The 24,230-nt window shown below is 33.8% G+C and overlaps 1 protein-coding gene across 1 annotated transcript; it reads right to left on the reverse strand.

The window, feature by feature from the left end:
• Window positions 1-8,615: 8,615 nt before the first annotated feature.
• On the reverse strand, window positions 8,616-12,254 carry LOC128554588 (uncharacterized; the record flags this gene model as incomplete). The annotated part of the gene is made up of 3 exons (XM_053535854.1): window positions 8,616-11,609; window positions 12,039-12,065; window positions 12,216-12,254. Coding segments are annotated over 3 exons (927 nt in total), but the record flags the coding sequence as incomplete, so codon positions are not given.
• Window positions 12,255-24,230: the final 11,976 nt, after the last annotated feature.

Genomic DNA, 24,230 nt, shown 5'->3' on the forward strand with positions numbered 1-24,230 from the left:
CAATTTCAAAAAAGAGAAAATGATAAAAATACAACAAAATCACAATGCAATAGATAAACAAAAGAGCGCATTTCAATCACCGGATTAACAATAATATCATCTTTATTCGCCAAACAAATTATCGCGGTCTTTATAACGTTTTAGCTTCTGTGATTGCATACGTATATTTTGTACATGCGCCTAATTTTGAAACAATATTGGCGGTAAGAATCTTGCATGCGCTTGTCAGAATAATTTGTATTTTTGATATACTGATAACGTAACACATAAGCACAGATAGTGATTGACTCCCTTTTCATGTTGTCATTGCTATAATTATTGTTCAAATAACGTTAATAATAGAATTTGAGTCATTTGTGGCTGATTTGGGTTCATTATGTGGATAGCTGGATCCCAGCATTACAAATTATGTCATATACAAAAGTTAAAGGGAACCAGATATTTGATAGAGCAAGTACTCGTTGTTAAACGCTATGTTTAAATTTGGACCAATCAGAAACGAGTTCTAAAAATAGCACGTCTGCTGAGGTTTAAATAGGTAGATGGATTACAGAGTGGGCATTCGATATCCAGCAATTTAAGAAGACACATCGAGGATTCAACTAATAATTTATCCCAGTGCCTTGAGAAGGAGGTTATTGCAACTACCCTGTTAGGGCGGATAAATTATTAAAAAAGAAGAAGTTTGAAGTTTATAGAATAAAGAAAAGTTGCAGAATTTCAACAAGGCTTCAAGCTATAGGGCCAGCGCAAGGAGTTTTACCTTTATGGTAGTTGAATGCTATAGACTAAAGCAAATATAGGTTGAGCATCGGAAAGCTATGACAGAAACCCAGAGTTTGGTAATCTACAGACAGTAGAAGAGTTCCAGCTTATAGACGGTTCAGCGTTATTGGCGAAATACAGTCAAGGCATCAAGGATATACATATATTGTAGTTAAATGCTACATGTGATAGCATATAGGCGCTGAGCATCCAGGAGTCAGGGTAATTATATAGAGTTGCAACTTCAATTAAGAGGACAGAGGCCGAGCATCTATACGATAGAACTCGTATGTTGTAGATTCAAAGACATTGTCTGACGGGAACTTCAACAAAAAGACTAGTCAAGTATAGAGTCTCCAGCATATAGGAGTTTGACCTAATCACTATTAAGAAGAAGATTGTCAGTTTGAAACACTTAGTGATCCCTGAAATTATCTAGCTCATAATTGAAAATCATTTACGAATCATTTATACACGAATCATTTAGGCAAGGTAGCCAGAGGAAATTTATGTATGAGATATTTGGTCTCACTAGCTCTACGTTTTAACAAAGGACATTTTGCATCGTTTGTCAGCTAGTCTAAGACATAGTCATCTTAGCGATTGGACCCAAAACATTGTTCAAGATACTAAAGGCGTAGACACTTATCGGGGTCTTATAACTCGTATCCTGACAGCGCTATCGTTTATCTCGTGTTGGGTGACACGTGATTTCCAGCTTTTGATTTACTATCATATAATTACAAAGTAAGGTAAAAACGCTCCCTTTTGGTGTAAGCTCATTTTAAAGTATTACAGTATATTATGAACGAACACAAAGAGGTAGGCATTACCTATAGCATTGCAAGTGAGAGTTTTCGTAATGTACATATAAACTGTATAATTTTATCAATACGTCTACTTTGTAATTGTACAAATTATTTACAACATTCAATGGAAACTCATTGATTCACTTCAGTGATTTATTATAATTTTTTTAAAATATTATGGTTCATTAAACCTTTTCAATAAGAATTAACCCATTTAATACCCAGCTAGTGCTTCTGAATTAGAATGTAAATAAGTATGCTACCGAATGCATTTGAGTTCTTTCTATTTCAAAAAAAAATTAATAGTTTGTGAATGCTATGATATTTTCCTTTAATATTTAAAACAATGTTTTCCAAATGTGACTCAATCTGGAATCCGTACCATATTTAGCGCTAAACAATGGTACCAAGGATGAAATAAAGTCAGAAAATATCTACATGACAGTACTTTTGGCGTGTGTAAATAAAAGAGAGAAGACACATGTTAAAATTCAACAACGTTAGATACTGAAGATAATATACGGTAGGAGGCCCTTACGCCAACCTGTTTTCATGAAACAGAAGCCAATGAAAAGAAGCTTTCGTCAGTAGACTAAGATAGTTTTGAAAACAGTATTTAAATCAAGTAATGCTTAACTAACGATCAACCAGCAAGCAAATAAATAGAAAAATATGCCTCAAGTAAACACTAAAAGCTTACAACATAGGAAAGAAAAGGAGTGGAAGAAAATTCGCAATGCTTAAACATTAAGTTGACAGTACACATGAGTCGAATAAAATTGATGAAAGAATTTTTTTTTAAGTATAGCAACTCCCGAATAAAGAAAAAGCAGTTTTTAGAATTTGTTATGGGGAGAGGAGCAAATCCATCATCAAACAATAAAGTGTCAATCATTTTACAAAGTTAACTGAAGACTACGTCAAAAGACGGGGCCACTTTGTTCTTGTGAAAGCCAAAACAAAAACACCACAATGCCATGCCTTGCTTATGAAAACACCCCTTAGCTAAATCGAAGTTCTTATGGATTAAAGATTGTGCATGAATGCTCAGATAATGTGTTACAACAGTATTGACAGTATTTGAAAATATTCATAATGTTTTTTATTGAAAATAAAGCCGTTCAATTAAAGTGCAATATCTTTTGTACAAGGAATGTGCACAATAGATATAATGCATAAATTATGCATAAACATTATAAAATGATACTTTTATTAAGTTAGTGTTAAAAGGTAGTAATATTTTGGAAGTCATGATATACTGAACAGCAAAAGAAAATATCCATATGTATAACTGGTATATTTTGAAATAAAAAATTGATTTTTTCAAATTTGAATTGTTTCTTCATACCAAAATTACACTTGAACATCTTCACGTGATAAATTTTTAAAAATCAATCGACAGTGAAGTCAGTAGTCCCACAATAGCCGTTTGAAAGGCTATATCTTCTGTGCATCAGTTGCATTATAACATCCCAATTGGGCGCTCGCGCTAAACTTGATTTAGTCGTGCGGTGCAACCAACAATATTTTTTTAACTTTTTGCTGTTTTTCCGGTTAGTCAATTATCAATATTTCCAATGAAAATAAAATTTCACAAAGAGAAATTTTAATTACTGACGCACGTGAATTTCGAGCTAAAAGCTATTATGGGACTACTGACTTCACGGTTGATTGATTTTTTTAAGTTTTACACGTCAAGTTCTTCAAGTGTAATGTGATATGAAAAAAAACAAAGTGATTTGTAAATTAAAGTGTTTTTTTAATAAAACATACCCCGGTTATAAAACTGGATAGTTTCTTTTGCTGTTCAGTATATATATGTTAAACATTATGAAATGTTACCAGAGGAAATTGCACACTAACACCCCACGCCCTTCCCCGACACACCACGCAACCTCTTTTTGTCCCAGAATCAAGTAATATTCTTAACAGTGTCCCTTTGTCTGGTTGAAATTGTAGGTGAACAGCAGATATATCAATGTTGGAATTTCTATGACGTCTCAGCGTTCCTTCATTGACCAGGTTTGGATCGAGACTGACGACGATATATTCTTTCAGAACCTTTTACACCTTGGGTCGAATGTTCTCCCATGCCAAGTTTTTTTGACGTTTTGGTGCAACTGTTGCTTCTACGCCTCTGACAGGAATACATTCAAATTTAAAACATTTTAACAGCACTCGACCAGATATTTACATAAAAGCTTTAAGTGCTTTCTTAATCAGATTTTGCCTAAACTGAGGCGGTGTCTTGCCTAAAGTAAAAATCATCACCCCAAAGGCAATAACAATTTTACGCTGAACAAGAAGGTGTGTGCGCAGCACATAATTGTGATAATCTTTTTATCAACATATCTTTTCAAGTGCTTTCTTTTCACCGATCCAGGAATAGGGCCAGGACCTTTGCAATTCGCGACAAATGAGTTTTTAAACGCCAAAGTTCGGAATCGTTTATAGAGATATATTTCAAGTTTCATAGGTACAGACTTTGGTAAAAAAATTGTGATGCAAATTTTGGCCTTGAAAAACTCCTACAACTTGCCATCGAATTGTCGCTTAAGTTTAGGCCAAAAAAACACTGTTTTCTCTGACTGGCAACAACAACAGCAGCAGTTTTACCCAAGAAAAAAATAGATCAGAATGTGAACAAATACCTTAGACGGAAAAAAAATGTATGCAAATGTAACGTGGGAAATTGACATTTTGAACGATCAGTACGATTATTGACGACCTTTTTTAATATTTTTTATACTTTCAAAAACTATATTCATTATGACATTTGACAATCATAGACCTTTACTTTGATATGCAACAATAGTATGATTAAATCGTTTGTTTTTCTATGCAATGCAAAATGAACAGTCGTGTGAGCATATTTCATGAGTGTGGTGGGGCTTTTAGCTTTTAACGCATAGCTTCTGACTCATTCGGTTGAAGAAATGTTAAGTGTCATTAGGGTGTCGGTTTTCAAAGTAAAATAAAATTATACTCATAACTAAATTTCGTTTCAATGTTGGCTAAGTTTTACTTATATTTTATTGAGATTTAATTATGAAAAAGCTTAATTCATATACATATAAAGATATACACATTAATGTTCCAAGCGCTTTAGATAAAATTTCAGTTACTGAGGTTTGCTAAGTTGTAAATTTTTACACTTATATGTGATTACTACTGGACAGGTAAGACTGCTAAGAAATTTTTTTATGCAGTTATGTCTTTTAAGAATGTTTAAGGGATACAGTCATATAAATTTATTGTGGCGGAAAAATTCTTTCGGCCGAGAGTTGAACACGCGAGCCATTCGGTTTGCGTTTCTAGGTTTACCGATGTGCTTGCCATATTTCTGTTTTCGTTTCTAGGTTTTGCCAAAGTGATCGAGTGATCTGGCAATCCTAGCTTGCTTAGTTTACTGTTGTGCTTGCCATATTTGCCTAGTTTGCCTAGGATATGGTTGCACTTGCCAAGTTTTTGACTTGACTTGTTTCAGTTCGAGTGTTTGCCCGTGGATTACAATTGATTTCCTTATTCCCAACAGGGTTTGCCATTTGCTTAATTTGACTACTGCAGGTTCAGACCGCGGCGTCGGCATTTTCTGACATACTATTGCTGGTCCACTTGTTTTTATGGATAGTTGCTTTGGTTGATACTCCCTGTTTTACTAGGCTCGCTTGTTCTTCTCTCGGGCGGTTGCGTTTGGACAGTTGCTCTGGCACACCCTGTCCAAACCTGAAGTGACCATAAATCTCAAAACTTTACAATCAATGTATAAGTTTTAAGTTAGCCTTAATTGTTACCCCTTACAATATTATCGTATGATGTAATGTCTAAAATATTATTAATATTGAATAATAATGATAAATAACTTAGTATTTTGTTTTATTTTTTTTCCGAATGCTGATATAATCCAATATTTATAAAATGTAAATAAAAAGTAGAAGTTATTTTGATCAAATGAAATAGACCAGTTATTAGATATTTTCATACTAAGGGGAATTTATTACAAAATTTCATAAAAAGTAATAAGTTGACATTTCAAATACGGGGTCTAGCGCTATGTAATTGGTCTTTTTATTTTTTAAATAAATCTCTAACGGAATATATGAAAATTTCGAAGTCTCATAAAACTTTGCTCGAATCGCACTGACCGAATTTAAACAGCAATTTTTATGTATGATTCAAAAGGTGTATTACGCCTGCTAGGATGGCTATATATTCATTATTTTACAACAAAATAGTTCACTCTTCGAGTTTTCAGTAGTGGATAGACACTCTGTGTCGATAGAAAATGTTTTATTTTTGTTTTATATATTCCAAAACATAAAAGAAGAAACAATTGGAATGTATAACTTCCAGTGTTATAGCAAAAGCAATTCAAACATACATTTGTATTTTTGTTCTTTTGATTATCCATTGGAAGGTAATGATTTTACGAGATTCTAGTGTTATAAAATAGTAATTTAAACATTTTTTTAGTATTCATTGGAAAATAATGTTTTAAGGGTTTCCTACATTTGATTTAAAGATAAATGTCCCCAGTACAGTAAGAAAAAAAAAAAATCTCTTAACCTTTCTCCGGTTGTGTGCTTTTGCTCTATGAATTGGGTTTTGTGAGACAAAAATACAAAATGCCTACCTAAATATATTTTTAAAAAAACAAAAAGGCACATTTTAGGTGCTGCCTCTTTCTCCGCTAAACAGGCAGTTTTTTTTAGCTCACTTGAGCAATGTTTGATGTCCGGCGTCTGTCTTCTGTCTGTCTGTCGTCTGTCAACATTTAGTTTGTGTAGTAGATAGAGGCTGTAGTTTTCAACTGATATTCTTGAAATTTGTGTCAGAATGTTAACTTTGATAAAATCTAGGCCAAGATCGAAAATGGGTCATCTGGGATCAAAAACTAGGTCGCTAGGTAAAATCAAAGAAAAACCTTGTGTGTGAGATAGAGGCAGTATTTTTCAACTGATCTTCAGAACGATTACCTTGATAAAATCTAGGTCAAGGTCAAAAATGGGTTATTTGGATTCAAAAACTACGTCACTAGGTCAAATCAAAGGAAAACCTTGTGTATATTGTTTTTAAAACATTTTCATTTTAAAACACTTTTATCTGACAATTTAAATGCACAAAAAAACGCAAATAGCCGTGAGGCGTCGGAAATTTTGTTTGTTAATTTCTTATAAATTTTCAGATTATACAAGTAAGAACATTTCTCAAGACAAAAAAATAAAGTTTGCACATGTGTTAAGTTTGTCAGGATATGAGTTATATGACCCAGGGTAGTGCCTACGCCTTTCGTATTTTAATCGCTAAGGATACTATGTCTTAGACTAGCTGACAAACGATGTAGAATGTCCTTTGTTAAAACGTATAGATGGTGACACCAAAAATCTTGCATATAATTTTTTTACTCTGGCTACATTGCCTAAATTATTCGTGTAACAATGATTCGTATATGATTTCAATGATGAGCTAGATAATTTCAGGGATCAGGCAAAATCACTCAATGTTTCAACTATCAAACTTAAACTAATGAAATCAGCTCAAAATCCTATAGGCTTGAGAAACTGTACTTTACTAGTCTTTGTGTCGAAGTTCCATTCAGGCAATGTCCTTGAATCAACAAGATACGAGTCCAGACGCATAGATGCTCAGCCAATGTCCTCTTAATTAAAGCTGTAACTTTATAAGATTGCCTTGACTCCTAGATGCTCAGCGGCTGTATGCTATCACATCAGCTTCTCCCATCTTTGTGCATCGACTTAAAAACATGTCCAACCTCGCTATGAATTGTTTCAGCTCGTTATGGCTTACATGCCTTTAACTTCAATCCGAAACCTTCCTTTATTAGCTCTAATACTCTAGAACTGCTTTCTTTAATGCAGGATAGTCATTGGCTTGGTCTGGAGGCATACATGTATTTACGTTCAGGTCTCTTCCTGTCGGTAATGAACTGAGGCTCCCAGCTCATGTCTCTTCTTTCAATCCCTGGCTTTTTGCAAATCGGTCAAATCTTTCGAGGTATGCATTCATATCATCTTTACTTTCTTTGAACTTCGGGAGTCGCGGTTGCAGTGTCTTACTGTTACTGTGCTCAGCACCTTCATCATCTCCCAAAGCTCTGGCCTAGTAGAAAATCACATATCATTGTGAAATTGCCACAAGAGCAACGCGCCCGGGCTGTCGGAATTTTACAACAAAACTCAAATTCGGTCACTTCAATGAATTGTCCTTGGGTTAAATTTTGCCAAAAAGAGCGCGGATGATAGATAACCAACGACTGAAGGTTCTTGTAAACGGAAATAAGGTTAAAATGGAAATAACCATCAAAGTAACAGCTACAAACAAATTATATCAAATTCCTTTGAAATTACAAAAATAATTACACACGTGTCGTAAATGTGTCCCGGCTAGCAACATTCCGACAGCTCAATCGCGTTGCTTTTATGTCAATTTCACCATGATATGTGTTTTTCTAGTAGGACTTTCGTCAGTAATGCCAAAAGTGTAAACGAACACGTGCATGTTGGTGCACATGCCCTGCACGTGCAAAATATGTAATGTTTGTCAAAACGCCTAATGCGGTTACTTTGGCTGTGAATCGCCAAAAATAAATCAATAATTAACTGCAGTACCTATTCAAATGTCGGTTTGTGAAATTTCGTGTGAATACATGCATTATTAACAAAATAGTAATACAATATAAACTGACCAATTAGGAATTTTGTTGACTGTATGTTAGTACACACTCTAATTGCAATAGACTGTAACTTAAGACAGATATTCAATCCGATGAACTGGCTTGCACTGCAGAGGTTTATTATAGTGCAATCATATGGATGGAAAATCGGGGTATTTTTGGGGGAAAAACATCAAACTAGATACAAAGTATGAATATGTCGTCTTATATTCAGAAATTAAAAGGTCGAACAAGATCAAAAAGGTCGAACATATATTTTTTGCTATTTATTGCTTTATTTGCGATATATATGTAAAATATGAATTGCTAGAAAATCCTAACAGATAACAAAGACTAATAGCCAGGAATGTAATAAAAAGCATGCAATCATTTTCTGATACCTATTTTTAGAAAAGAAATCCCTTAATTTTCCGACTAAGGTAATATATACATGTTGTTATTAAGATTGTTTTAGCCACAGATATTTATATCATCACTCATTACAAAATATATACACTTCTTTTAGACAATGTAATATCAAAACAAAGTTATCATGTGTGTTAATTACTGCATTCTTTTAAAAGGTGCAAAATATCAAAGTGATATGTAATCCAAAAAATTATCAATTTATCGAACATTTAAAAAATACCAGCGTGTTTGAATCAATTTGTAAACTTCTTCTGCAAGTAACGAAATGTGAAGTATTTTAACCGGAATAACACCATCGGCATAATTACACATTTAGCATGTGTTTTAGATGATCTCAACAATGCAATTATATTGGTTTTGTCTATCAGCCGTCAGAGGAATTCTAACAAGTAAAATTTCAACATTTTAAATCAATCATAAGAAGGTTTAGAAAGATAATAAACAAATACTACATCGAGAAAACCGTTATCGCAATAATAGATGATGACGATTACAGTTTTGAAAAACTTAAAGATGATTATTACAGTTACAACATAAATATTGTACTTAACAAACATCTAAATAGTCTAGACCCAACCGAATTTGATTCACCGAGCTATAAAAAGTTAATGTCAGTTAGGCCTTTATAAGTTCACATTGTGTTAAGGGACCACCCAAGGGACTGCTAAGAAGTGGTCTTTTAATGGAATGGTCTCTGAATGAATTTCAGTCAGTCCAGTAGGAGTCTAGTATGCAACATGTTACGTCAGAGGATAACAAGTTCGTATTTTAGTAAATAAAAGTATCAGAAAGACAAACTAGCGACTATTAACGATATCAAATTTGTATTCATGAATTTAACTACAATTCAAATACCTTCAAAAATGTCAAAGAGTCGTAAAATACAATCTTCTATATAAAAGTAGTCCAAAATCTGTCCGGGTCAAATTCAAAAACCAACCAGAATATATTCCTCAATGTTTCACACAGTCCAAAAGTAACTTTAGTATATCTAAAAATTATTATTCCTCTCTTCGGAGGTAACTTTTAAAATTCAGAAATTTTAATATATATCCTTCTAATAATTCTTCATCAAACATCCAAACTGATAATAAATACAGAAAGTTTCATCTATATCTTCTTTTTTTAGGTCCTTAGACTCTTATTTTTACAATACACAGTTCTCTATATAAAGTATCAGGGAAGGTTCCAGAACTTTCAAGCAATACAAAGAATAAAAACATTTTGGAAAAATCAAAGACATTTTTCCTAAAAATATCTGTCATACACTGTTTATCAATATTGTTTCAGAACTCAATAGAATATTCTGGATTATAATTTACATGATGTCTCAAAACTGGGTCAGTAAACAATGATTTGCCTCAGGGGAAAATGACATATACGTTACAAACATAATTGAGACTTTTCTCCCAAGACACTTTATATATAAGTGTTTTAAACAATGGAGAATCGAAGTCTTTTAGATAATTTTTGCCGCGTAACATTCACATTTTTCATGATTTTGACTTGGTAAGTATTAGGGTCTCGGACCTAAAAAGGTTTGATGAAATACCCTACTACAGGCTTCAATGCTTTGTCTCTAATATATGTAAGTTCTCGCGAAGAACACATCGAATAAATTCCATAAGTCATTCCATCAATCAACAACACTTGAAGTCCTTTGCTGTGATTTTATAATAATATTTAGGTACTGCATCTGAACAGGAATATTTGCAGTTTTACGATTAAGTGTACATCAAATATATCCGACTTTGTCACTTTGTAAGATTTGATATATTTAACATGGCAAAGAATGGGTATATTTAAAATAAATGACGTAGAATAATGTTAATAAACCGTAGCTGCAATTTCACTATAATGTATTCATACCGAATAAAATTCTTCATTAAAGATGAGTTTTCTGATATACGTTCAGCATCAACATACGTAAAAACCTAGAGCTAAATCAAACAGTTTTGTGTAATCGGCTTCATCATTCAGAAGGTGTCATTTAATGTAAGTGTTCATATGATAAAGCAAACATATAATTGCTATATTTTTAAGAAAAATTAACGCAAGACCGCACTTTAAAATTAGGTATTTTCATGCTCCACCATACTATTACCTAGGAAATGCCAGTCGCGATTGTCAGCCGTTCCATATGTTTGAATCTCAACTTCAGGGCAGATAGCTTTTTGTCCTTCCTCTGTAAACATGCCATATAAGATTTGTTGATCTGTGTTTGTTAAGTTCTTCGACAAAAAATATTCGACTGCTCGTCTGTACTGAGATGAAAACTTGATCATTTTATGTATTTCACCAAACACTAATCCGCCTCCAACTTGTAAATGACTTTTCCTAATTATGTCAACTGGACTTGATGGTATACTGCGACCAGTGTTTATTTTGTTCATTGCTATTTGTGAATCATTAAACTTCAATGGCCTTCTCAGAAAGAATGGTCGCTTTGCTTTAAGTCTCCAAAAGTATCCAACATCCAACCACATTATATATTTTGTGTTAAAGTAATTGTATTCTGCAGCTTGTTTTAAACAATAATATTTCGAATGCATAGCACATGTGTACAATGGTGAAACTTTACTCGCGTTTCGTCTAGTGTAGCCTTCAATATTATATATCCGTTTTATGTCATCAATAATTTGAAAAGACCATGCAGAAGACCTTTCAAAGAAAATTATTTTTGTTTTATTTAGATTTTTACTTCTTATATATTTAATATGATTTAAAAACACTGGTGAATCTGTGTAAACGACAAGTGAATTTTGGAGATAGGAAAATATATTTGCTACTTTGTAGTAAAAATTCTGATTTCGGAAATGGCTTTTCCCTTTATGAAACGATCCTATATCAAAATACCCAGTTACAACGGTAGGATATTTTTCCTTCAAATTTCTTCCGACTGGCAAATAACTTTCTTTATCATTTCGTCTCTTCTGCAAATAAAAATACGTTTTATCGCATTGTCTCTGACTTTTTGGATTGAACCAAGGGATTGAATGTACAAATTTATTATTCTGATTAAGTAAAGTACCTTTAAAAACCAGTGAAAATTAATATCATAAAGACATCATTAAATTCACTGGATGTTATGTGAGAGTTAATTTAATTAAAGTTGCTGAGAAATATAATAAGTAGTAAGTAAGTAAGGAAACGAAATTTACAAACACGGTAGACACCACTTATTACAGCAGAATTACACACAAGAAAAGAGAAAAAATAAATAAACAACTATCATTTCTGGTCATTTCGAGCATACTAAGGGGCATACAAAGTATTGCTCATTCAAATTAACACGGCTATTATTATGTTTGGTTGCATTTATCGTTTTATAACCCAGTTAATTTCCATCTTTTAAGGAAAGCCATATCAAAAATTGGTTCTTTGCATATGTTTGCTTTTTATATGTTTTCAAAAATGACATTGTTTCTTCGAATTCATGCTTTGCTCTAGTAAAGTAAAGTAGCCTTATATTTCACTGTATGATTTACATAATCTAACATATCCGCCTATAAAAATAAATTCTCAATTCAATTTTTGATTCTGATATATATTACTGAATACATTAGTTGTATAGTGATATTTCACACTGTCAGTTACAACAAATAGATACAAATCATTCTATTATCATACATTAAAAGAAATGTGGCGTATGCTATTTTTATTTTTTCAGATGTTATGCTTACCTGGCATACATAACCTAGAAACGATTTGAATTGAAATCATGCAAGTAAAACATTATATACTTACTGTGGATATAAACATATCATTTATCCATTTCAAATTAATAATTACTGACATTAGTTGTAACATATTTATCACAACAAAACTTATTTGGAATGCTTTGATATAATTTTTAAACATTGTATTTAAACGATATTTGATAGATCGTTTGCTATCTAAACGTGTACACCTTCAACTCGGCAAAAGTTGTTTTTTATCTCGAGTTATTGATATAGACATCGTAAAAGAATCTGTATGATGTCTTGTATGATTTGAATGCAATGTTTGTTTCCTAATAAATAAGTAATTGGTGGAAGATGATTTTGTCCATCGTAGTCTTTTCACATTTTAAGCGATTGGTAGTGCTTTAATGTTAACTACGTTTTATAGGCTTTTGAAATATGAAATAAAAATTAAATTTGAAATAAAAAAGCAGATAGGCAAAATAAATAAACAAACAATAACAGAATAAATAAATGAAATAATGTTTCCAGACCAAGTCAATGAGTATGTTGCAGTTCAAGAGCGGTATCAGCTAACAGAGACAGATTTCAAATTCAAGTTTAGGGAATGCAAGGTAGAGCAAGGTGAAACTGATTTTCAGTGAATGGCAATGTTAGACAGTACATAGCTGTATTATTAGATAACGAACACTAAGAAGACTTCATAGATGATGGACAGCTTATGTTAGCTTTCTGTCATAGCAAGCACCTGTACCATTGATTCAACAACCAGTGATAGGAACTTGCTGTTGAAGAAAGGATATATAAATCATAAATAAGTCCGGATTTTTTTAGAGATACAGGGTTTGAGGTGGCAGTTGTCAGGAAATACCTCGTATCTGAGAATCAAATTTTGAATAAGATGAATGATTGTATAAGATTGGTAGACGTTCAGGGATAGTTCCTGCAGCACAAATGCAGGTTGATATACTGAATTATACTAGAGATTTTGGAGCCATAGAATGGCCGACATCGATATGTAACTTTGTAATAGGATAAAGGGACTTCTGATAGACCGGATTTTAACTGGAGTATTGCTACAGCTGTGATAACGAGAGCAGAAACACTCTATTATTGAAGGTTTCCTACGCCGAGCAGAATGAATTGATTTCGGAGTTGGGAAGAAGCTAAGATGGAGAACAGTACTTTAGTAAAACTGTTGACATATGCCTCAGACAAGAAGAAAATGAAGACTAAGTGGTGTTTCATGCTTCTGTATAAAGAAAAAAAGAGGATCGAGTGTATAAAATCTTTGAACAAAAGAAAGAAAGTACATTTTCATGTACTATCAAACAGGTTAAATTATTTTAGGAGAAGATTCATGACGCTATCTAATGAAGCAACAGTTGAATGTGACTTATCAGTCAAAAAAGAAACGGAAAAAAAACAGCTGATAGGATACAAAAAAAGTTTTCATATGCTTTGGATAAAAGTGATGTCAAAAGATTGTGTAGGTCGTGTGACGTATGTCAAAATGATTACAAAAGGAAAATTAGAATTGTTCCGCTGAGAGATATGCCTATAATGGATACACTATATCATCTTGCAGATGTGGATTTGATATTACATATTGCTGGAAGAAAATCGATATATTCTATCCGTGGTCGACTGTGCACAACCTATTCCAAAGGCAGTATCAATACATAGGATTTTGACAGAACTGGTTGCTTTAATTGGTAGATACATTTTCAAGTGTTGGATTTCCATCTAAGATTTAGAGTTACTGAGATAATCAGTTTACCTCACAGTTGATGGAAGGTGTGTACAGCAGGTTTATCTCGCTGAAACAAATGTTCACAACTCCTTATGATCCAATGTGCTATGCTTTTGTAGTTGTTTTTTTTTTTTTTTTTTTTGAGCGTATGAATGGTATATTATAATGTTGAAAATTATGTGTCAAGAGAACCCAAATACTGTGATAGATATTCGTCAGCATTATTGTTTGCATATTGAGAGGTTCCACAAGAAAGTACTGGATTGTCACCATTTGAACTACTCTATGGCAGGACAGTCAGAGAACTCAAACAGACATATATACATGTTTCCTCCAGTCAATTTTATAAGAAATATTCATATATATTGATGTAGCGTCAATAACCATAGTAACGTCACGTTACGTTTGAAGTTACACTGATGAGCCGATAGGCGAAATTAGTTTGTATTTTTGTAATCAAATACTGTTAAAAAGGCATGTGAGGTCTTTTTATTTAATAAATTTAAAGACGTCCATCTTGTATGCTTATGTGGAAGGACTTTACCAAGTAGTTGATGTGGTCAATGAGAGTAAAGGTCTGTGACAAAAAAGGGCTTTACTATATCAGTTTTTTCAAGAAGTATGAGAAAATACAAGATATTTTGGCAGGAAGTGTTGCGGTGATCGTGATCAATATCTGTGCAAAGACGGGGTGGCTGATGTAGAACATTTGCTCATCCCATCGGAATAGGCGGGTCGGAAATATATGAACATGTTCAGATCAATTCTTAGTTTCCTGAACCCAACTTGCTCCAAAAAAAAACGTAAAAAAGCGAAAATAAAAGACCAATAAGTCTAAATAGGTGGTTTGTGGATACTATGGTGGGTGCGTATTTATAAGTTTAATCATCGCAAAGCAAAGGATTTTACCTATTGTAAATATTGCAGTTTCTTGTATGATCATTTAATCTACACGCTAGACAAAGGATTTAGTAAGAAATAGGATGAAAGTTTCAAGTTTTCTGACCTCTTGAAATATGATGGTGATTTTTAAAACGATGGAACGCAGTAATTTCAATACTTTTAAATAGGTTCATAAGTTGTTTATATAAATGTTTTTGTTTTCTGATTCAGTCAAGTTACAATCAATTTTACATTTCATATCTAGTGTTAATCAACTGTAAACAAAATCATAATACCGTTTACCTAAGAAATTGTAATTGCAAGACTCCAGTTAACTTGAATACATGTAAGCACCTTTGCTTGTTTACATAATGTCTCAGTTATACCATTACTCGCAAGTCAGCACACATTTATCCTTTATCATTATATTACCACGAACCGCTCGGTTGACCAGTAATGACTTAAGGAAATACTGAAGTAAAGAGTAACATGCACTTACAACGGCCGAAATTTAGAAGTTTGAAGTCAAGGGTAGTCCGACAGATAAAATCGCTTTGCCCTAGCCTGAAATGGATTTCCTCAGCGTATATACATAGTCTAGTCACAAACAAGCTGTGTAACTAATATCATTTACTGATAAAAAATAGGCAACACAACAAAAACAAGTATGGCAGAACCTATTAGTTTGTTATTTATCGAGTTAGTATAATGAAAATACCCCGTGTACTTTTCAAGTTAGCACAAAATCCATATTTTGCGAATGGATATATTTCGTCAATAATTTATAATCATTTGTTGCCATAGCGACTAAACTTTCTGTTAATACTTGTTCTCAAAGCAGCCAGAATCTTTCACAGGAAAACAAATAAATGTATATGCATTATAACCATATAGTCTTACTTTTTAAAAACAAATAATCAGTTACAAAAAATTTTGTTTTTAGAAATTAGGTATATAAATTGACACCTGGGTCGGGTTGTTCGAAAGACTGTTAAATTTAACACTCCGTTAAACGGGCTGTTACTAAACTGTCTTTTAAAAGGCCTTGCTCAAACGATTTTAAAGAAGAGTGTTAACTAACGCTCACGATAACTTCTAACCGGTGGTTTATTTTTAACAAGCTTTTAATTGCCACTGTAATCTCATAATTCCTCTTCCTGTTTCTTGCCAAATGGCATCTGACAGCCAAAATTTAGAGGTTGATAGTACGTATTATTGCAAAGAAATCCAAAAACCAAGATCTTAAACAAAACCTTAAAGCTAGAAGAGCTGGTAAGAAAAGAAAGTTTGAAACATTGAACTCTAAATTTAACAAACATAAAATGCGGAGAAGCATGAGTATGCGAGTGTCAGTATTAGGCTATGCAAACAGGTCTGGAAAAATACCTGCATGTAGAGATGGTCAAACTTGAAAAGAAAAGTAAAAGAAATGGAATAACAAAAGAAAAGATTTAGAGGAGTGGAGAGATATGTCAAGGCTCCAGCCAGCTGTCCAGCAAACTTGCTGACTTATATCAGGATGCTGCACCTATTCATGGGCATTAACTGTGGCCTTAATTGTGATGAGCCTGATAATTTATTGTTCTTTTTCTCTCTCTCATATTATAATACTAGACAGTGATACAAACGTCGTCTGCTATTTTACTTTACTTCGCCGGTCTATTTGTTTTTATATGGAATTCAAACAAAACAATCGGTCACATGTGATATGTAACTAATAAAGATCATTTCGAGCATGTGCATTTTCTCTCGATCTGATTTACCATTTCTATTAATAAAGTTCTTTTTCTTATTAATTTCATTTTATATAACGAATACAATTGATTCTATCCTTGCTAATTTCCCATCAAAATGTGCAAAACTCGCTGTCAAAAATAACCGATTTATACATCAAAAGCTTACACAATTTGCATTGTGTGTTTGCTATTTTTGTAAGCGTGACGTCACAGTGGCGACTCTCTATCCGGGTCGCGCGTTTTGTATTTATATTAAAAGGTATTGGAAATAAAAAAGAAAAGAAAAAAATCTTAGGTCAAGAAAGAAACCTCCAGCATTGCCACTTACAGAACTTAGAGTTTCAGCAAGTCCAGCAAGCGCAGCAAGTCCAAGCTGTGCGGCACATCAATTAACAGCAACAATTAAAGCAAGTCCAGGTTGCACAGTACATTAAGGATCGCGCGTTTTGTATTTATATTGAAATGTATTGGAAATAAAAAAGTAAAGAAAAACGTCTTAGGTCAAGAAAGAAACCTCCAGTATTGCCACTTACAGAACATTCAGCAAGTCCAGCAAGCGCAGCAAGTCCAAGCTGTACGGCACGGCGGCACATCAATTAACAGCAACAATTGAAGCAAGTTAAGGTTGCGCAGTACATTAAGGAAAAGCAGCAAGTCCAGCAAGGAAGTCCAACAATTGTGTAGATCGTATGTTACATACGGTATCGGTGTTAGTATTCATACACGCTATATTGACTTTCGTATATTTAAAAGTAGTCCAGTGATAACCTATTTGTGTAAATGAGAAAATGATAACTATGTCAGCGTTCTGCTTCGAAACTTTAAATATGTTCAAATTAATTTTTGCAAATAATTTTAATATTTAAGTTTTCGCGGGAGGGAGTTTGGGGGAAGGCATCTCTAAGACTGCCTCCAGCCCTACCTATTAAATTAATTGCATCATTTAAAAATGGTGTTCAGGGAATCTGAATATATAAATTTTGGGATAACTCAGTTACAAATGACACCCTCATGTACAATATATATATATGAAGTACATATTTCTCTATATCACTGTTTGTAATGTTCTTTATAGAGGAAATGTATAAAACTTCCCACAAAAGCTGTGTTTATTCTTAATTTTCTTACTATCTATCTTTAGGCCGCCTACTTAGCTCAAAAGGAAGAGCGAAGATCAATGGGCCCACGGTCGAGAGTTCGATCCTTGTGCGAGGTGTATGTTTTCCGCAACGATTTTATATTGTGTCTGAAAATCACTTGCCCTCCACCTCTGATTCGTGTGCGAAAGTTGTCAGTTATTAGCGGAGAACAGGTTTATACTTGTACAGAATACAGAAACACTTATTAAGTGTCAGCCGCTACAAATTTACTTAAATACTGCTGTGAAAACATTTTATAAACAACAGATAAGCCAAAGAAAGAATTTAGGAAACAGAAAATGATGGACCTAAAGTGGAGGTTGGAATGTTCGCCAGCCAGACTAGGAAAAGTTGGAGCCTGCGAAAATCACTTTATTTCTAAGAGCATGAGACTAGGAAAAGTCGGGGCCTGTGAAAATAACTTTATTTCTAAGAGCATGTAATTCACTACAATACGATAAAATTGTGATCATAACTTTTTAAATGTGTGATTAACTTGCAAAAAAACATTTTATTTTTGCCTTATGGCTATTTTCCGGGATGAAATGGTTGGGTAGGTTTAATCATCTGAGCAGTGTAGCCTAAAGGATCTACGGATTTTAATCCGTATCAGTATGATGGCAATACAATTGGCCTTGTAGTGATGGCAGTATTGATCCTTAATCCAATCGCAATTGCTGAACTTTGTAGTATTTTTTTTCGTATTTTTTTACCTATTTGACTTGTATCTAATCTAACGTCATTATTTCGCCATATTTATCCACCTACCTACTATATGTTGCCAAATAACACCAAAAAGGTGAAAGCATTCGCTATTAACACACTTAGAGGGCGAAAATGAATAAATAGATAGTACAAAGGAAGCCCAGAGGGAGGAGTGTGCATGCGTGCAGGTCTGCTTTGGTAAAGTTTTTTGCGTGCGGCGAAAAGAAAGTCATTTAGGTTTCAAGAGAATAAATTTCAATACAATTTGGTACCCACTATCTTAATTAAACTCATCAAATGAGTGATTAACGACCAGAACAATTTTTGAAAATGGTTTTTTCACATAGGGAAAAAGATGGGTTTGGTAGTGTTTTATTTTGTTTTAATTTTTGTGGCAATATAAAACCATTTATGGACCTATTTCAATGAAATATGTCTAAAACGTTTGCTATAAAGTAGCAAATGCAACTAGTTTAAATGAAATTAGTCCTACCAAACAACAGAGAAGACTAGAAATGCATGTAGAAAAGGAAGAATGATGGACCAAAAGTGGGTGGTTGGATTGCTCGCCAGTCAGACTCGGCGTAGTAAGGGCCTGCGACTCCAAGAAAATAATTTTTCTAAATGCATGAAATTCATTATATTTCGGTACCAAAATTACCATTAGCACTTTTTTAAATGTGAGATTAACTTTACTAAAAACGTGTATTTTTTGCCTAATGGCTATTTCCCTGGATGAAATGGTGGGGTGGGTTTAATCATCTGGGCATTGCAACCTACATAATTGACGGATTTTAATAAAAGAGGTGTCATTAAGACGGCAATATAAGTGGTCTTGTAATGATGACAATATCCTTATCCAATCATTTTGCAACACAGTTGCCGAAATGTCTAGTAAAAATTTCATATTTTTTTTCATATTTTTGGCTATTTTCGAGACCTTTATACAACTTGTGTCTAAACTAACATCATTCCTTTGCCATATTTATGCACCTACCTACGATATGTTGCTAAGCAACATCAAAAAAGTAAAAGCATTCGCTATTAACATCCCAAGAGGGCGAAAATGAATATAGATATAGTACAAACGAAGTCAAGAGAAGTGGATGCGTACAGGTCAGCTTTGGTACAGTTTTAATGTGCGTTGAAAAGAAAATCATTTATTCTTTCAAGAAAATAAATTTAACTACAATTTGGTACCCACTATCTTATTTAAACTCATCAAATGAGTGATTTACGGACATGAAACTGTACAATTTTATAAAAATGGCTATTTCACATAGGGAAAAAGCTCGGTTTGTAGGGTCTTTTAGCAATGTGAAACCATTTATTGACCGATTTCAATAGAATATGTCTCCAAACATTTCCTGTAAATTAACAAATGTAACTGGGTCTAAGTTAAATGAAATATGTCCTACCTAACAACAAGGGAGCTAAGAAATGCGTTTAGAAAATGTATGATGATGGACCAAAAGTGGAGGGTTGGTATGCTTACCAGCCAAACTCGTAGTTAAGTCCTGTGACTCAAAGCAAATAACTTTATTTCTAAGCATGAAATTCCCTACAATGTGATACTAAAATTATTATTACATCTTTTTAAATGTGTAATTAGCTTGTAATTTGTTTTTATCTTCTTTTTCTTTTGGTTAATGGCTATTTTCCGTGATGAAATGGTGGGGTGGGTTTAATTATCTGGACACTGTAACCTAAAGGATAGATTGAATTTAATGAAGAGGTATCATTATGATAGCAATACACGTGGATTTGTAATGACAAATTGATAACAATATTGATCCTAAATCTAATGCTTTATCAACACAATCGCTGAAATATCCAGTTATAATTCATGTTTTCTATTTTTTACCTATTTTCGCGACCCACATATGGCATGATTAAACTAACATCATCTGTTTGCCATTTATATGCACGTACCTACTATATGTTGCTAAACAACATCATAGAAGGTGAAAGTATTCGCTGTTTCCACCCCAAGAAAGCAAAAAGAATATATAAATAGTACAAATGAAGCCCAGAGAGTTTGGAGGGGGCGTGCGTCCTGGTCCTGTTTTGGCAATGTTTTCATGTGAGGTTATTTTCCAAAGTTGATTGCAAATTTATAATTATTACCTAGAAATGAGTGATTCACGAGCAGAACTCTTGGGGTCGGCATGTGGCAAGTCTAACGTTGCAGTAGTTCCGCAGAACGCTGAGAAATATAGTTCCGCAGAACGCTGAGAAATATAAAATTTAGATTTCAAGATTTTATAATTCCCTACATGGTGGTATAAGACATTTGCGAATTAAGTCTACATGGACTGTGAACATCTAAGACGATCGATTTTTCAAGGGGACCGTCTCAACATGATTATTTTAATTTATGTGCGGTAGGAAAACATTCCTATAATGATGGTAAGGTCTGGCTCATTAAGTTACCGCACAGGATAAGATTTGGATTTGTCTGTCCGTCCGTCTGTTCTCCATCTGCGACAACGTTGAAAAGATGAGCTAGTCTGATCGCAATGTATTCCATCGTCGTCGTCGTCCGACATGAAAAAAAAATCTAAACTAGGTCAGCTTGGATCAAACTGTAGGTCAGCAGGTAAAACATTGTGAAGACTGTAGATAATGTAATATCTTGCTTCTCTATTCCTTTGTTGTTATTATACGCCCAAAGGAACGTATTTTGTTATACCCCAGGTGTTCATCTAGCCGTCTATCTGTCTGTCTGTCTGTCTGTGTGTCCGCCTATCCGTTAGCAATTTCGTGTCAACTCCGCTCTGTAACTCGTGAACCCCTTGAAGGATTTCAGAGAGCCTGTATCAGATGGCTCGCTTTAAGGTCAAGGTCACACTTAGGGATCAAGGTCATTATGGCTTTGTCTCGTGTCCGCTCTGTAACTCTTGATGAACAAATGTTGTACCACATCGAGACGACGTGCAGAGCGCATGTTTTTGATGGCTGGCTACAAGGTCAATGTCACACTTAGTGGACAAAGGTCATGTAACTTTGTTTCGAGTGCGATGTGTAACTCTTAAACTGCTTGAATGATTTTAAAGAAACTTGGCACAAATGTTCACCACATTGAGACGATGTGCAGAGCGCATGGCTTGCTTCAACGTAAGATCACACTTAGGGGTCAAAGGTCACATGACTTTGTTTTGTGTTTATGTTGCTTTGCATTACGGTGCTCTTGTTTTTACTGGCCGTAGAGAAAAACCGAGACCACTTTTCTGTGGTACAACATTTGTGCAATGTTTCTTTAAATTCCTTTAAACAGATCAAGAGTTACAGAGCGGACACGAAACAAAGTTATATGACCTTGATCCCTAAGTGTGACCTTGACCTTAAAGCGAGCCACCTGATACAGGCGCTCTGCACGTTGTCTTGATGCGGCGAACATTTGTATCAAGTTTGTTTGAAATCCTTCAAGGGGTTCACGAGTTACAGAGCGGGGTCGACACGAAATTGCTAACGGACAGGGGGACACACAGACAGACAGACAGACGGCCAGATGAACACCTGGGGTATAACAAAATACGTTCCTTCGGGCTTATTATAACAACAAAGGTATGGAGACGTAAGATTTTACGTTTTCTACAGTCTTCACAATATTTTACCTGCTGACCTACAGTTTGATCCAAGCTGACCTAGTTTAGATTTTTTCATGTCGGACGACGACGATGGAATACGGATACATTGCGATCAGACTAGCTCATCTTTTCAACTTTGTCGCAGGTGCGCAATTTATAATATTGAAGAACATTTCAGGAAAGTGTTATGACGCTAGATCAAATACTATTTGCGATATGTATAAAAAAAACATTTCTCTGGCGAACAGACGGGCGGACAGACAAATCCAAATCTTATCCTGTGCGGTTACATAATAAGCCAGACCTTACCATCACTGTAGGTATGTTTTCCTACCACACATAAATTAAAATAATCATGTTGAGGCGGTCCCCTTGAAAAATCGATCTTCTTTGGTGTTCACAGTCCACGTAGACTTAATTCGCAAATGTCTATATAGAACATGTCAGTATATTAATATATAATGAAAATTTTGCGATTTAGGTATGATCGCAAAATGCCACGGCAGACACACTCGTCTTGAAGCAAATGTCTTTATTAACCAGAAAATGTTCTTTAAGTTTTTATCATAAATGTGATAAAAAAGACAACAAAACTGAGATGTTGAATGTATTTATTAGTAAAACTAATGCATTTTTGTAGAGATAATGCCGAAACGTTGCTTTTCAAATTCTATCTGCCAGTCCGTCAGCGTCTTCAAAGATAATGAAATATTTACAATGTCGTTGCCAATACCGTGCCTACCAAACGGACGTCTTTTAGAAGTATGAGACAGAAAATGAAATGTCATAATTATTATAAATTTCAGTAAAACTCGGTAAATTGCTTGCTTGTTTAGATGACGAGTTATCTTTCTGAGATTTTATGATAAGTTAAGAAAATTATATGCGCTCAAACCGAAAAAAAAATAAAATAAAAACAATTTGGCCGACGGGTTGCAATCCCCTCCTTCGGATAAAATGTGTCCGCAAGAAACTAGGATCAAGTATTTCTTTCTTTTTTTTTATTTTCTTTTTTTCTTCTTTTTTTTGAAATTTTAACATCGGGGAAATAGCCCAAAACATGTGGGAAAAAAAACGATTGAAACCGTGAAAAGGTATCATTTTTTGCGTCATGCAGCCGGATAGTTTCGTACGGAGATAGACAGACAGACAGATAGATAGATAAAGAGAGAGAAAAAGATTTCGGCAAAATATAAGGTTTAAATGATTAACAAACACAATATAGAATAAAACAATAGGTATCATTAAAAAAACTATATATGCAAAAGATAACCATGGCACGTTCCCAGTACCTAGGATTACACATTATCTTCTTTCCAGTGTGGTACTTAGCATTAGTGGCATGACACAGAGAGGCAATTATTAAAACATACTGTTTAAACGAACATTACATCTATATCATAAATTAAAATTATCAATTGAAATTGTCACAGGCAGACTATTTCCATTTATTATCACATTGTTACTAACAGTATGAAAATATCTGATAATATATCCTTGATAATCTATAAAACGAAAAGGAAACTGTTAAATCAGTTCTGATAAACGTGTAAAGAGCATGTCATGGCAAATTAAGTGACTATATAAGATAAAAAATGAGAAAATTCCTGAGTAGAACAATTATACATTAAACAATACAATGCATTAAAACAGAGTTTAAAAACATAACATTCGACAATCAGAGAATACTTTGCATTAAATGACTTTTGATGGCTACCTTATATCACTGATATTTGTTAATTTTAGCGATGTCCTCTGGAAGACTGTTCCAAAGTTATGATCTAATGAAACTAAAAGATGTTGAACCTGGACCTTTAACCTAGCCATAAGTCTTGTACTATGTGTATGTTAGAATAATAAGGAACGACAAATTCATCCAAATAATCTGGGGTAAGTTTGTTTTTAACCTTGATATATAACACAGCATGATTTGTTCAACTCTCTTGGTAACCAATTTATGGATTTAAAATGTTCAAGGTCTGCATTGGGTCTGGAGTCTAGATTAAGCACACATCTTATTAACTTATTTTGAGTTTTATGTAACTTGTTTATTAAGATTTGATTCA

This window comes from Mercenaria mercenaria, unplaced genomic scaffold (genome assembly GCF_021730395.1).
Source record: "Mercenaria mercenaria strain notata unplaced genomic scaffold, MADL_Memer_1 contig_549, whole genome shotgun sequence".
Lineage (NCBI taxonomy): Eukaryota > Metazoa > Mollusca > Bivalvia > Venerida > Veneridae > Mercenaria > Mercenaria mercenaria.